This window comes from Suricata suricatta, chromosome X (genome assembly GCF_006229205.1).
Source record: "Suricata suricatta isolate VVHF042 chromosome X, meerkat_22Aug2017_6uvM2_HiC, whole genome shotgun sequence".
Classification (NCBI taxonomy): domain Eukaryota; kingdom Metazoa; phylum Chordata; class Mammalia; order Carnivora; family Herpestidae; genus Suricata; species Suricata suricatta.
The window spans coordinates 93,594,492-93,611,032 of NC_043717.1; the positions used below are offsets into that span (position 1 = coordinate 93,594,492).

At 39.3% G+C, this 16,541-nt stretch overlaps 1 protein-coding gene across 3 annotated transcripts; it reads right to left on the bottom strand.

Annotated features, from left to right (window-relative positions):
• Window positions 1-2,309: 2,309 nt before the first annotated feature.
• RAP2C (RAP2C, member of RAS oncogene family) lies at window positions 2,310-16,541 on the bottom strand. 3 transcript variants are annotated; one of them, XM_029929979.1, is made up of 4 exons: window positions 16,454-16,541; window positions 15,770-16,133; window positions 13,088-13,398; window positions 2,310-4,798 (listed from the first exon to the last, which is right to left on the bottom strand). In XM_029929979.1, the coding sequence occupies exons 2-3, from the start codon at window positions 16,040-16,042 to the stop codon at window positions 13,120-13,122; spliced, it is 552 nt and encodes a 183-aa protein (XP_029785839.1). In that variant the 5' UTR covers window positions 16,043-16,133; window positions 16,454-16,541; the 3' UTR covers window positions 2,310-4,798; window positions 13,088-13,119. The 3 variants fall into 3 exon arrangements, with proteins under 3 accessions (XP_029785839.1, XP_029785840.1, XP_029785841.1); XM_029929980.1 differs by having other exon boundaries at window positions 15,770-16,063; window positions 16,454-16,535; XM_029929981.1 differs by having other exon boundaries at window positions 15,770-15,930; window positions 16,052-16,535.

Here is a 16,541-nt window from a genome sequence, read left to right on the forward strand (position 1 = left end):
ACTGAGCCCCGGTAATGCACTAGAGATAAGCACTGAGGATGAAGAGGGGACGCGGGCAAAGCCCTACCCTCAAGGAGCTCTGGGTCTGTAGAAGACTCATGAATTATAATACAGTGGCAGGACTATTGAGCGTGGGAGTCGAACAGCCTGGGCCATAGACTGATGCCTAGAAGCGCAGCCGTGGGTCTCTGCTGATCAAGGATGTGTCTGGGGTCAGCTGCACTTCTGGTCCTCCATTCAAACTGTAAGTGTAGATAAAGGGTGCAGCTGAGCTCTGCAGTGGCTTCAGGATACAGCTGCTAAATCGAACAGCGGTTCTTTTGGCCGTGCTAACTGGGCTGGATTCTGTTGGCGGCCAAAGGCTGCCAAATCCTGATTTAAGACATTGCCTTTCCAAAGAAAAATAGCCATGATGAAAATAGCTTATGTCTTACATAAAGTCTTAGCAGTATAACAAACACATTACCTTTAAACAGGACCCACAGTATTTTGTTACATATGGACTGTCACACGGACCTGAAACAGTTCCTTCTTGCTGGGTGTCTTATCTTGTTTCCATGAGTTTTATCATTTTAGTAGCACCAATTTGCCTCTACCCGATGATAAATTTATTTTTAAAGTTGTCCAAAAGAAACTTTCTCCACATTTTAATCATTTGACCTTTCCTTTACGATTTTAAGGCAAAACTCTCCTGAGCCTTGGTTTCAACAACAAAACGGCGACAAGAAAATCCCAACCACCAGCTAGCAGTACAGGTCACATGAGATAGATGTGAACTCTATGTGAAAGCAGGAGCTTGTCTGAAAAACTGCCCCTGCTTTGAACCTGCAGGAGAAGTCTTAGAGCTTTGGAGCTTGATCCCAAGCTGGTATGTCCTGGAGGAGGGTAAAGACTAGACGAATCTTGTCTGTAGGTAGAGTTGCTTGAAGAGGGTACAGAGGGGTGAGAGAGAAAAGTGCCCTGGCTCTCATATCTGGCAAGGATTTGGCTCATCAGCCTGGAACCCATTAGCTCTTACCCTAGGCCATCCTCTCACCTTCTCTGTTACTCATTTCATTAAAAATGTTGACCTTGCTGGATGAAGGGATACTACACCAGTGGGAGAAAAAGAGGAGGGCCTTGAGCATGAACATCTTCATTGTAGGAAAGGTTTTTGGGATTTCAAGGACAGCATCTAGTACAGCATTATGTGAGATGTTTGGAGCCCGACTCTAGGCCAATAATCCGCTGTAATGAATGCTAAGATACTTTCTAGGGGTTATGACATAGGTATATAAACCTGCCCATTTTTACACATTAAAAAAAATCCAGTCCCTCTATGTTTGGACAGAACGAACTGTCCAATTTCAAGAAGAGATTATGGGCTCAAAAAACATTGAGGTTAAAAATCTACTTAGTTTGGGGCGCCTGGGCGGCTCAGTCGGTTAAGCGTCTGACTTCGGCTCAGGTCATGATCTCATGGTTCGTGGGTTCGAGCCCTGCGTCAGACTCTGTGCCAACAGCTCAGAGCCTAGAACCAGCTTCAGATTGTGTCTCCCTCTCTCTCTCTGCCACTCCCCTGATCACACTGTCTCTGTCTCTCAAAAATAAATGTTTAAAAAAAACTACTTAGTTCAACAATTTAAAAATCTGGAGTTGGGCAGTGAATTAAAGTGACTGGCAAAACCTTTGACCGGATAAAACAAAGTGATAACTTAAAAAAAAAAAGTTTATTTGAGAGAGAGTGCTTGCATATGTGCACATACACAAGTAGGGGAGGGGCAGAGAGAGAGGGAGAATCCAAGCGGGCTCCACGTTTTATATGAAACCCATGCGGGGCTCGATCCCATGACCATGAGATCATGACCTGAACAGAAATCAAGAGTTGGCTGCTTAACTAATAGGGCCACCCAGACATCGCCAAAGTGATAATTGTGTTGAATGTTCTTAATTCATTTGGTAGTTCAAAATTTAATTGTATTGCTTAATATAGTCTGAAATCTACATATGGATAATTCCCAGCCAATAGATTTGTAGTTGGGCCACTTTCTCCAAATGGGACAAGTTATATATATATATTATTTTTTATGCATTATTTCTAATTTATTTGTAAGTTATTCAATTGACAAAATATTACATTTTAGGATATATGTTGGTTTTCCCGCACATGCGCCAGAATGGTGACTAAGGACACAAGTGAGCATTTGTTTAAAATATATACAGTACACATAATCATTTTGATAAAAAGTAATGGCTTTAAGTTCTGAGAAAGATTTACAAGTTAGCAAATTTAGAATTCGTAACATAACAAAAAATTCAAGAAACCAACCTCAGTAATACAGATGTCTATTTTATTAAAAAAGTTACAAACAGGTGGACTGCAGGGTCATCTTACAAAATGACAAGAATGAAATCTATTGGAAAAATTTTACTTTTACAAATCTTTATAGGTCATTGTTCAATGCTTGTACTTGTTACTTGAGATTTTTACCTTTCATTGATAAAGTTACAGTACGTTAGATCCATAATAGGTTACATGATTTTATTTGCAGAGCCCTACTGCAGTGATTTGAACAACTCCTAAACGGATGCCATAGTAAAGACGAGACATATATTGCATTTAATATTAATTTATTATCCTAATAAGCAACTTGACATGCAATCTATTGAGGAAGCTAAAATAACTTTTGGTCCCTTTTCTTAAAATGTGCTGGAGAAACCACCTTTAAATCACTTTCCCCTGATTCCTGCGATCCTAAGTGAATTCAAGTTAAATTTACTGCTGAGATCAATGCTGCTGGGGGAACTATCCATAGGAAAGAAATATTGGATATATAAAAAAAATCCATCTGCATAAAATTTTGAATCATCATGAATTATTTGATTCCTTTCGAATTTCCCACAGCTAATAAAGATGAACCATGATCACTTAACCTACTCTGAACTGACTGTTTGGTTTTAAGTTTGGTATTAAAGTGCAAACTTAAATTAGGTATTCATTTCAAGCAGTTTATAAATAAGGAACAATGTTTCAGTTGCTTCCACCCTTACAATCACACCATAAAATTCAAAATCTAAGATCAAGCATTCGATTTGAGGGAATTTGATCAGGAATCAAATGCAACACGATTTTAAAAAAGGAAATCAAACTTTAATCAATTTCTACGCAATAATTAATGGCCATGCTGACCAATAAATCACATGAATGTAGATATCACTTTATTTGAACATCACACACAATATAAATTTAAAATTGCCACACCCTTCCATAAACCATCACTGCATATATTAGAGCTTTCCTTGACAAAGTTATTGAGCTAGTATTATAGATCAAAGGTATAGTTTTGGTTTTTTTGTTTTGTTTTTATTTAGAAGCATGTTCAAATGACTAAAGCTGGGCTCCTAAACTCGAGAACTTTGGTGCAGTAGGTGAGCTGTGATGACTAACTTCTGCAAATTAAAAGCACACAACTACAACCAAATAAAAACCCAAAAAGAAAATACTGTCAAACTTACAAAATTTTAAAGTCATTGCTAGAAAAAGCGCTTGTGGCCAAGATGTGAAAACTGAACCAAAAATTACTCTTTATAAGTTTCCTTTCTATTTCTATACCTGTGTTACTGTTAAAATGTTCAAGTATTCAGATAAAATGTGCTGATTAGGTAAACAACATGGAAGGCAATGGCTATTAGAAGCACATTTGGAAAAAAAAAATCCAAAAAACAAACAAAAAGCCCAGAGGCTTGGCGCTACCTTCTCCTGTTACACAGAGTTTTGTCTCTACTACGAACATGCTTCTTGAGAAATAACTAAAAAGCAATTGTGACAGTGCAAGAAAACTTTAACAAATATTGCTTTAAAACTATTACTCAGAAAGACAAATATTAAGAACTAGAAAGCATATATGATTTTATTTGAATTCAATTTTACATGTGCAGAAGTCTACTAGATGTCAATTACAAGCCTGACAGGCAAAGCTGAGCGATCTCTGTTTAGGTATACAATTAATTTACCATGGATACAATATCCCTTTTCAAAGGCATTGCTAAGTAGGTCATAACTAAATTTAGAACTTCACAGAAAGGAAAATGTTACTGCTGCAATTCGATGCTGTAAATGAGATTAACACATGTGAAAACCTAATGGAATCAAATGCTTAACTCTTCAGCTAAATGCTCTACAGTCAATTTCAAATATCAATTGTAACTTTCAGAACATGTTAATTACAAAAACACATAAGAAACTGCACTTGAAGAAAAGGGATATTCCATCCATACAGGTAAAACGTGAGCTTTAGTTTCTTTTTACAACACTGCCACACACGTAAACGAAGTCTCAAAGTATTAACCAACCATTTAAAGGAGAAAGATTTTACAAATAGAATGAAGCACTGGTGCGAGGTAATATACAGAAGTAACCATTTGTTTAAGGCTCAATTTTTTTTCTCCATTATAACTTTCTTTTAAAAGGCATTGAGTAGGTAATACTGAGTTTGAGTACTTAATAAATACAAGTTGAGAAACTGATTAAAGAAATCAATTAAAATATTAAAAATTAATTCTTGCATATTAGCCATCAATAAGAACTTAGAAAGCTACAAAAGGACTGATTGATAAAGAACAGATTTTAAACATATGGTAAACGTGCTAAGCATTCCTGTTTAAGGTCTATGGATCTTGAAGGCCAAAGACCTTATGCACTTAATTAGATGTATGGCAACATGCTGTAATAGAGACAGGTTTACCAAGGCTCAGTTCTGCAACCCAGGTTGTAAAGTTCTCCAAAGCAGCATCTGTGCAAATTTCCTCTGAGTTTTATCTGCAATTAAGATTAAAATGTTGTAAAAAGAGAGAAATATAGATTACAGTTTAAAATGAGAACACTGACAACACGTCTGTATACACACAGAACTGGTACCAGAATAACTATCTAAAGGTGAAATTTCACTGTGTTCCCCATCAGTTTTGATTAAAAAGGGATTTTATGTGCTCAAAAAAGTCATTGAAAATTAGCAATGAACACTAACGATGCACTATATATAGTATATTGTGCATATGGAACTCCTCTGGCTCATTTTTAAATACGTTATTATACTTTATATAATATTAACAGTGTTCTTACTGGTATCAAAGATTTTACAGTATAAAAGCGGTAGATATTACTTCTGCTTTGAATCTGATTTCTTCATATTTGTCATGGGAAATGGCACTAGAATTAAACACATATTAATTATGAGCAAACTTGACAGTATGCAAAACTTTTTCAAAATTTAGGGTTTTTTAGAAAATTTAAAATAAGAAAACATCATTCCATCACCATCTAGCTATTGAGTACTTACTGAGTGCACCGACTTGTGTTAGATGCTAGGTGACAGCAGAAGTTCACAGATGCCATTCTGGTCTGCCCGTTTTTCGGACACCCCCCCCCCACGCACTCCTATGATTGGGGTTTCTCTGTCTCCACTCTTACAGTTGATAGACTTCTGCCCTTCTAACTAATACCAAGGGAAAAAATAAATCTATCATTCAGACACAAAGTCCTTTAACTGTACTGGATCATCAAATGGCTTCTAGGTGAGTGGAATAACATTTGTCTTTTTAAAAAATATTTTTTAATGTTCATTTATTTTTGAGAGACAAAGATAGAGCATGAGAGGGGGACGGGCAGAGAGAGAGGGAGACACAGAATCGGAAGCAGGCTCCAGGCTCTGAGTTGTCAGCACCGAGCCCGACGCGGGGCTCGAATCCACGAACCGTGAGATCATGACCTGAGCCGAAGTTGGAGGCTTAGCCGATGGAGCCACCAAGGGGCCCCAATATTTGTCTTTTAATGTAAAAAGTAAAAGTTGTTAAATAAAGCCAGAAACAAAGAGCAGAATAGGGACTATGAAAGAATGCCCAAGTGAAACCAATTTAAGATCGTCTAAAGGCTCTACCAATTATTTATTCCTGCGTAATTTTAATTTCTTTTGACACCGACACTTCTAGTAGTGTCCAAAGAGACTGAGAGAACACGTTATTAGCAGCTATATCATAAAAATGATTATTTTTAAAGAATGTCTCTCTGCTCATTATTGAAAATCTGACACCTAAACACATGAAAAAAATAGAAAAAATTTGCCCCTTTTGAAATTATAAAACATTTTTCCCAATTATAATTAAAGTTTTTTTGCATCAAAGTAAATTGTTAATTAGGAACCTGCTTATTTAAGCTGAGTAAGTCCAGTTTCCTCCTCATCAAAATAACCATAAAAATTCTTTCCTCAAGGACTGTGATTGTCACATAAGGTAATATGTGAAAGTACCTTACAAAGTATGCAAATGTTGGGTACTTTTTTTTTTCCTTTCTGAAATATGTTATCAATTCTAGAAGACCAGAAATATGTCTTTGATATTCAGACTAAAGATGTTTATATATTTTAGCCTATTTGAATTTTTATACCTATTATGAACACAATAGTATTTCAACGTATATATGAAATTGAGTGGGAAGACTTCTCAGTAATTCAGACTAGACTTTTCTCAATGGATCTGAATTAACACATTTGCTGCCATTTTTAATCTACGTTTTTCAAAATAAATTCTAAACAGTTTGAGATTTTCAAATATGATTACATCTCTTAAACAGCAAAGACTTGTACTATACGATGTTTTAATAGCTCAGGCATTCTCTGAAATCAAATTGAGGAAGTCGTAATTATTTGTTTCTAGCCAAAATAAACACTAAGAATACAAACCAACTTATTCATCATAATCGACATTAAATTAAAGGTGGTACATGCATTATTTCCCACCCTGTAAAAAGCTGGTTAATATTTGGTCCATCCACAGTCCACAGGCCGACAATACTCCAGTGAAATCAGGAGACCTAGATAAACCCTGGCTGAGACTCACACCATTAAACAAAGTATTAATACCAGCTATTTTTCAGAAGAGTAAAAAATGTTGATTCTTTGTAGTAATAAATCCTGAAGCAAAAGCTTGCATTAAGCAGGAAGGCCAGTCTCTCTCAGATCAGAATTTCACAGCAAAATTTTCAGTGTACTAACAACTCTCCTTCATTTAAAAAACATTGCAGGAGCTTTAAAGGCAGCTAGTCAAACGCATCCTTTTGAACTCCCAGGATCTCACATGCAGGCAGGGTGCAGAAATATAACTTGGCTGCTTGTGAGACAGAACACAAGTCATCCTTGTCCTCAACTCTCGAGTTTCTAGCAAGACACCCAACAAATATGAATTCTGGAAGATTCTGTTCAAACTCTTGCTTAACTGGTTTCACTTTTTTTTTTCTAATCGTATTTTGTTAAGGAAGAGCATGTGTGCAAGGCTGTGCATGAACACGCGCGCGCGCACACACACACATACACACGCATCTGAAACAACAGTCCAAACCTTTTGCTCAAGAAATTATGAAACAGGGTCTAGCAAGCAGGGCAAATTGGTACCCGAGAGTACCAAACACAGAACTGAAAGAACAAAGATCATTATTTCTGTCAGCCTGAAGAAAGGAGAGATTCTTGATTCCAGACCAGCACATCATTTCACGTGGCAGCAGAATGCATGGGATATTAACAAAGAGTCCTGAAACGCGCAGCAGTGTATGAATGTCTTTTTAGCTTGGCTGGACTTACCATTTCTAAATACAACGGTATTTACTAGCATTCTTTTTAGCAAATATCAATGTGCAACCATAATCAATTTTAATTTTTTTCCAGTTTTAGACATACGATACTCTGGGGATTTAACCGAAGGAATTTTTTAAGAAATGAATTTCCCATCACAGTTTTTACTTAGCATATCCATATCCAAGTTAAATATCAGTTATATTAACAAAACAGTAGGTTAGAATTCTCTAGGTTGATAGAAGTTATGTTTTTGTTAAATACCTTGTTTCTTTCTCCATCCTAATTTGCGTAATAATCATGAAACTTGCTGGCGGGTGGAGAGGGGGATTAGATCATTAAGTGTTTGCCTGTCATCCATTAAACATAAAGAGCAAAAGCCTAAACTGTGGCATCTTTTCTTTGAAACAAAGTGGAACCTGGGCTTTTAGGAGAAGATGCACCCTAAAAACTTATGGAAAACCCAGAGTAGACAGGAAAGGATAAAATATTTTTCTTCTGTCCTAGACCTGAAATCTCCACAAATTTAAATTAATGAAATCAATTTTGAGATCTCAAGCAGTAGGACCATGTCCAGGGGTAATAAGCAGAGTGTGAGCCCAATGATCGGATTCCAGCTGCCAGCTTCAAATTAGACCAGGTAGGGTACTGCTCCCCTCAACTCTAAACTGCTTTTTCTGGGGCACCTGGGTGGCTTTGGTCGGTTGAGCCGTCCAGCTTGGGCTCAAGTCATGATCTTGTGGTTCGTGGGTTCGAGCCCTGTGTCAGGCTCTGTGCTGACAGCTAGCTCAGTGCCTGGAGCCTGCTTCAGATTCTGTATCTCCCTCTCTCTCTGACCCTCCCCTGTTCACGTTGCCTCTCTCCCTCAAAAATAAATAAAACATTAGAAAAACATTTAAATAAACTGCTTTTTCTGAATCTGATGTTCTTAAAACTGTGGCTAATCAAAAGATTTTGCAAGTATGTTTTTGGTAGGGTAAGTTTTTCCAACAGCTGACAGGACTTAAGTTTTTCTTGGTGATATTATCTTCTGGATTTTAGAATTCCACCGAGAAGTAATCCCACGAGGAGAATCTTTCCTGTAGTATGGCTAGAATACTTCCTTGGTGGCAATTCTCCAACTGTATGATGCAATTTTTGTTAATTCTACTGATGGTTCATTCTAAGCCAGAAAGGTAATGGAGTAAAACTGAATGGCTCATGTGCATTTCATTCTGCAATAAAAGCCTAATCTTGAGGTTAAAAGGAAGCAATTAAAGAGGGAACAGATATACAGAGTCATTCTAATCACCAGACACCTCCACACCCAGAGCAGGTCTAACTAGGCACCTATTTCACTCTGAACAATCCCAGACCATGAACCTTTTGGCAGGGGCAGGGGGTGGGGCTGGTCTGGGAAAATTAGGAGGGGCAGAAAAGGCGCTTTTACCCCAGGTCCGCTGCAGTTCTTTAGGGCACACACTATCCCCCAAAGCATGCTCCCTGCTCCATCCAGGGCTGGGCTCTATTTTGGCACAGCACGTGAACTGGATGACAAATGAGCATTTCAAATAAGCGGTTTTCCTTACCCAAGGCGATATGCAAAATAGGGCAGCGGAAAAAAAAAAAGGAAGTATCTGAATTGTAACTTCTGCAACAGAATTCCACCCCTGTGTTTTACTGATATGATTAATATTTAACTTGGATATGAAAATGCCAGCATTTGAAAGTACACGATGTGTACTTTCATGATTTTCCCTTTGCATTTGCTAAATCCTCGGCATATCATATCTAATTAAAAGCCGGGGGGGGGGGGAAGATGAGAAACAATTCTGATTCCACATATTTATTTTAAAAACCCTGAAAATGCTAATAAATCCCACTGTGTTTAGAAATGGTAAGGCCAGCTAGATTAAAATGACATTCATAGATGGCTCAGCCTTTCAGGAGCCTTTGTTAGCATCCGGGGCATTCTGCTGCCTCGTGAAATGATGTGCTGGTCTGGAATCAAGAATCTCGCTTTTTCTTCAGGCTGACATATATAATGAACTGAGGCTGACATAAATAATGATCTTTGTTCTTTCAGTTTGATACTCTTATGCACCATTTACTCTCGCTGGGAGAACCCGTTCTATAATACACAGAGAAAAATAGGATAAAATCTTGCAGGAGACCTTCAATCTTTAGTGAAGAACACCTTTTTTATTCTGTTTTTTTTTAATAACTTTCATGAATACTAGCCTAAGATACAGAAATCCTTGAGAAATAATCTTTAAAAAAATTCTATTTGCCAAAAGGTATTTACCAAACTGTCACATTTAAAGGATAACTTTACAGCAATTTCCACCTTTCTTTCAGGGAACCAATAGACAACTAATTTACAATATTATTTTGCCCCTTTTTGGCATTCCATCTGTTTGGGAGTCACCTCTACCCCTGCCCCACCCCTTACAATCCTACCCACTCTCCAAGATCTGAGTCAAATGCTACGCTTCCCCAGTTCCTCTAAATCAGTGGTTTGTAGCCAAGGGTGACTTTGCCTCTAGGAGACATCAGGCAAGGTCTGGAGATATTCTTGTTTGTCACAAGTAACGGGTGCGGAGAATGCTACTGGCATCCAGTAGGTAGAGGCCAGGGATGCTGCCAAGCGTCCCACAATGCACAGGGCAGGCCCCATAACAAAGAGCTCAGAATACTGAGTAATCTGCTCTAACTGCCCATAGTCTGTCCTTTCCCTGAATGCCCACAGCACCGTGCTTCACTTCTTTTATACTGTTTTGGGATGATTAACAAGACACCCATCATTCTCCACAACGGTATAGCAAGAAGAGCCAACTGTCAATTCTTTACACCAATATACACAGCGGCTGTGATGTAGTTAATTAAGGCAAAACAGGCTGCAGCGCTGACCTGGGTTTCTATTATACTGCTCCTGCACAGTAAAGTCTTCCAAGGCCCTTGATGGCAGGCTCCTGGGGTCAGGAAGGAAACCCGCCACGAAAGCAGCACATAAAGAATCTAGGCCTCCAAATGCAGTCTAAGACTCCTGCCAGGGGGAGGGGGAAAGGCGAGAAACAATCCTGGGAGCCACGCAGATAAACAGGTGTTGGGTAAGAGACGCAAACTGAAGGTGACCCAAATTGAAGGGTGGTTAAGAAATAAATGTGAGGAATTCTCAGAAGCAAGTTTTAGAGTATTACAATTTTCCCTTTGAATTAAGAGCGGCCAACTTACAACAGTCACAGCATCTTCCTGACTTATTTGAATCTCATCAGTTCTCACTTGGACAAAGGTACTCTTCTAAGTATTAAGGACAAACATTCCTCAAGTCACCTTTACTTGTCAAAGTTTGATCTTCCACCTAGATCTGGGACTGACAGACATCAGAGCGCCGCGACTCAAGCTACAGGATTCAGAATCCATCACCTATTTTTCAGATAAATTAGTTAGCAAGCACAACCGCAAGCTTTGCAGGCCTCAGGTTACATCGATTCAACCTTACTTGATTTCAGCAAAGAAAATGCATATAGTGGGCTTTGTTCTAAAAGATCTTGGTCAGGGAATTTCCCTTAATATTTTCAGACACTCAGCTGAGTAGATTTTTTTCAATGCTCATTCCTACAACTGTGCATTCTGCTTACAAAAATGAAACCCAAACAAGAAGAAAATCACACGGGCAACTTTCCTATTATTATTTTAAAAAATGAGCAATTTTTGGTCAACAAAAAACTTAAACATAGTTAGCTTGAGATATAAAGCAATTCTATTTAATCATTCCCATAGGTAACCAAATAGATTCAAAGCCATTTACATCACACAAGCTGCAAAATGAAATAAGCCTAAAGAGAACTCGGAGTAAGAAAGATTTAAAAATTTCTTTGGAAATTATCCATCTGCCAACTGGAATTTTATTCAGTTTACTTCCTGTAGCTGTCTACATTAATGAAGGAAAGAAAGCTGGGAACGTTCTATGGAAGGTGGTTAATATTTTATAAAGATGACAACACTAAAACGTGTACACTTATGTCATTTGGCCAGTTAAAAGTGTCAGAGAGAGAAACTGAGCGTGATGATGAAGACACAGTCACCACACAGAACTGGTTCAAACTTGAAATCGGCTTCCAATTTAGGAGAGATTATAGAAACATGAACACGGGGCTCAATCACCTACATGCGCCTGTCCTGCTTCAAAAACCTATACCGCGGGACGCCATCAACCCAACATGTGCTGGGTACAGTCTGAACGGTGACGCTGTAACAGAGGTGGCTACGTAGAAGGAAATAAACGTGTTCTCATCATATTCTCTATGCTAAAAGGCCAGTGTGCAAAAGCATTTTGAATAAAGCACTGTTGTCATCCTTCATTTTCAAAGGTGACACTACCTGACAGTAGATCTTGTCTGAAAAGATAAATTAGGGACCGTTAGTCTTTTCTCTGGGGAGCACATATAAGCCAGACCTTTGATTAGGAGTCATCACTGCAATCGGAAATGCCTGCTGCCATTTGCAACACTGCCTCCTAGACTTGAGGTCAGTCTAGGCTCCAAACAATCAATTCCATTCCTGAGGTTGTCAGGCCAGTGTGGCATTTGCTGTGGTTTCCCAGTCATCTAGGCTATTGGTTGCTTTACCTTATTATCTAACTGTTAATGTCGAAGTGGGACTACCTAACCAATTATAATCTAGATGAAAAGATCGTGATGTGAATACAATAATCCTACTTAAAATGCTCAGTAAGTTTTGTATAACCTTGCTTTTTCAAAAACTCCTTCATTTAAAAAAACTTTTATGAAGCTATCATTCAACTCCATGAAAGGTTTGAAGGTTCTGCTATTATTCTAATTAACTCCATTATTTATTAAATTGAATAAAACTGTTGCCTGGGCTTGGGTGTGCCTCTTCTAACACATCACAGATGATTTTACCAGACTCTCATTTGGGCCATACATTCATAATGAAGTCAAGATACGTGTGCCACTGTCATTTGTTATTATCAGAGGTCACTTAAGTCCCTCAAGTGCAAGATACAGATGAACTTGATTAAATAATCATCCTGTTAGATCAAGCACTTGAGTGATTAGTAAATTGATGATTTCCATTACAGCAGCTCTCTAGCCTGGGACAGAAAGGTGTAAAAAACCTAGAACTAATCATCTCAAATTATTATTGGATGTAAAATCACCAGAACAGGAGAAAGGTGTAGTATCCATTAACTCACTCCACCCCAATGGCGTGTTGTCAATGGAGCAGAGACAGAACAGTCGTTCACTTTTAAAAAAATAAATCTTAGTGATAGGAATACATGCAATCTTGTACCTTCATTTTGCTTATCTGTATCTTTTTTATTTTCTTCACTGACTGTTGACTATTTTGTGCTACGGTAAATGTTATTTTAAAATCAAAGAGATTGAAGGTAGCACAATGTGTATTAATATTAACCAGCCTTTTGTTACACTTGATCAAAAACAATACACCCTCTGGCTCCTAAGCTTCCATCAACAACTAACCTGCTCGGTATGGCCAGGATTGAGGTTCTTTTTTACTGGACGACACAAGTTGTACAACACTGATCTTGCTTCTCCGGCAGGGATGAATAGTTCATTTGCCTGACGATCTCAGCAAAAAGTTCATCCACCATTGATTTACTTTTTGCTGATGTTTCCATGAAAGGACAGCCCCATTCTTGAGCTAGAGCTCTGCCTTCTGAAGACATAACCTCTCTTTCTGGTTCCAGATCCACTTTGTTTCCCACTAGGATTAGTGGGACTTTTTCGTATCTCTTCACTCTGACAATCTGATCTCTCATTGGCTTGATATCCTATTCAGAGGATCACAAAGAGAAAAAAAAATCATGCTGTTTGCATAACCATAACCGAAGTTATTACAATATCACAATAACTCCTCAGGGAGTACAGAAAGCGTAATCCAAAATAAAACCATACACCCGAACCAAGAAAATGTTATTTTCTCCACTGAGGGAGAAACTACATAAATTTCACAGATCTCACCGGCTGGGTCTCTGTCAAGAATATAAAATGTAGGTTGCCCACAACCTAAGGCCTCACTGAGTCCCTTCTTCTCCCCAGTCTATGCAGATTTAAAAAGTAAGTTCCCAAATATGATGAATCCATTTGTCATCAGGCCTGAAAACACCTGTTACCCAGCACAGGCCGCCATCTATGCACGGCTAGCCATTTAGCAAGAGTGCGTGAGAGAAAGTGCTGGAGGTGTCACCAAGAACACCGGTGCCTAGAAGACCGATTCAAAACAGATTCATACACTTAAACATTTCATTTTAAATTAATGGTAGGCTTTTATCCCAGTAAAATCAAACACCTTAAAATGCACTGGAAATGAGTGTACCAGTGAGCAGCTCCGGGGAGAGACAAATGTGCTGATGAGCCTGGGCAGGAAGGAAGTCATACTTTTATTTGCCTGTGTTAGGTTTTACCACTTGAATTTTCTCCCACGTGTATTACTTTCTCTAATTACAATTCATTAGAAAAGATAAGAGCCTCAGCAATTCTCAGCATCAATTTTGGGGGATATTGATTTACGGCAATATTATAGAGAATACTAACTGTACACTTTTAGAACATTCTTCATAACTTAAAGGGCTTGACTTAAATATTAAACATTTAATTTGAATAGTTAAATTGAATATTCACGTGCAGGATGAAAGAAAAACACGACAGAAAATTTATGAAAACATGATTATTTAATGTCTGCAACAATTTCATTTAATCATGTTATTAATTCGGTCTTCTAGGTTAAGCTTGTTTTCCCCGTGTCTTTATGGAAACACAAGTTCAAATGAGAAACCGAATTCATGACATGTAGGCTTGAAAGAGTTTAAGTCTCCACTGAAATAATGGCAGCTTTTCACTCCCTATTTATGCCTGTAACAGAAGTAGATATAATGGAAATCATATGAAAATCCCTCCAAAAGACTTGCAGCCTCAAAAGAGTCAGCTAATAGAATAACAAATCTCTCGAGGATCCTTTAGAAAGAAAATGTCAAATAGCACCTTTGGTCCTTCCTGGGGAAAAATGCTTTTATGATACTATTATTGCTTTGGAATTCAAGCCTACATAAAACGTACTTGAGTTTGGTCACAATACTTATTATCTTTGAGGAAAAATATCCTGAAGTTGTTATATGTGGTTACTGGAAAACTTCACGATAGTACTGTAATTTAAATGCTAAGAAAAGCGGAATTAGCACATTGTTTTCACTAAAGCACTTAATGTCTCCTAAGCAAGCAACATTAAGCACATACCTCCAAATGTAGAAAAAATTATCCATTTCCTAAATCAATGGAGGTCAATAGAATGGGTCAATATGAGGTTATTTATTTTCAAGGAATAAATAGCAACATTTACTGCATCTCTTAAAATAATGTTAAACTTTCAGCGTGTCTCCCAGTGAAGGACAGGGAAGATATTCGGAAGAAATTGGGCCACCTCCAGCTTGGCCACCCAGCCAGGGTTAGCAATTTGCACTTGTTCAGTGTTCTCAGATCCACATATTTTGTATAAATATAGTCAGTGTTATCAGAAACAACTCGGATCAACTGCAGAAGAGGAAGAGTCATTGCAGATCTTTGTTGCTTATAGTCTAGGTACTAGTCATTTCAATTAGTAACTTTCCTCATACGCCCCAAAGTCAAATGCCTAGAAGGCAGGTCTTGAGTTCTTCATCTTGCAACACTAAGATTTATGAATCTGGTTGAGAAACTTGGGTGAGAACAGAGGAAGAGGTGGGGAAGGGAGACAGAGAGGAATTACAGACACCGGCTCCAAATAATTTTCCTTCCAAAGGGCTCTATTTACTTGAGATTATCTGTTAAAAGCTGTTCTGTTAACTATCTTAATCAATACTTGTTGAATTGAACCAGCAACTTTGGAAGGTTCTACTCCAGGGTAAATATACACAGCCTGACCTATTTCTTTCTCACGTTTCCTCCGACTCAGAAATAACTTTAAAATATTTGTTGACGGTTGTTACTTTAGACTCTCTATAGAAACAACCCGATGCTTTTCCGTGCCAGAAATAACCTCAAAAATGCGCCATGTCTAACTTTTAAGAAAGCAAAACACAGTCATTAACGCACTGCCCAAACACACCAGAAGTAAATGTGGGATCACCACACCCCCTTCTAACAAATTACAAGACCCGGTTCGATTACCTGGAAAGACTGTTGATTAACCAGGCTATAAACCAGGATGAAACCTTGCCCGTTTTTGATGTAGAGATCTCTCATGGAGGCAAACTGCTCAGTTCCCGCGGTGTCCAGAATTTCCAGCACGGAGGGGGAAGAGTCCACTTCGATCTCTTTGCGGTAGAAATCTTCAATGGTGGGGTCATATTTCTCAATGAAAGTCCCAGTGACAAACTGCACGGTGAGGGCAGATTTGCCAACCCCTCCGCTCCCTAACACCACTACCTTGTATTCCCTCATGGGTCTCACCTTCAGCAACTCCTACCAGAGGGAGGGAAAAGAACACCCCGCTAGCTGCGGCGGCTCGGGGAGGCGGAAGGTGGGCGGAAATCTGCGAACCGGGGAGGAGAGTGCGGACAGGCAAAGGGCCCGACGGGGGAAGAAGAGGAAGTTAAAGGAGGGGGAGGGGAAAAAGCCCAGAGTCGGGTGGGTGGGGATGGGACAGAGATGCCCTTCCTATAGGAACTGCGGCCCAGGCAGGGGGCGTGGGGAGGAGGAAGAGCCCGGAGGGGCGGGATGGGGAGACGCGCCGCGCCCCCGAGGGAAGCGGTGGGGGCCGCGGATCGGGGGCCCCCGCGGCCACGGGCGGCCCGGCACCCCTCCCCCGCCCTTCACACAAAGGGGCCCAGGGACCCCGCTTCCTGCTCGCACCACCGGGCCGGCCCGGGCCTGTGGGCTCCGCTCCACTCGCTGCCGCCCGGGCTGGTCTCTGGGCCGCGCGGCTCCCGCGGGCGTCGTC

Coding starts and splice junctions, on each gene's coding strand:
- RAP2C (XM_029929979.1), bottom strand. CDS start 16,042: ATGAGGGAATACAAGGTAGTGGTGTTAGGGAGCGGAGGGGTTGGCAAA. Junction 13,399..15,769: donor TTAATCAACAGTCTTTCCAG/GTAATCGAACCG, acceptor TCCTCTGAATAG/GATATCAAGCCAATGAGAGA.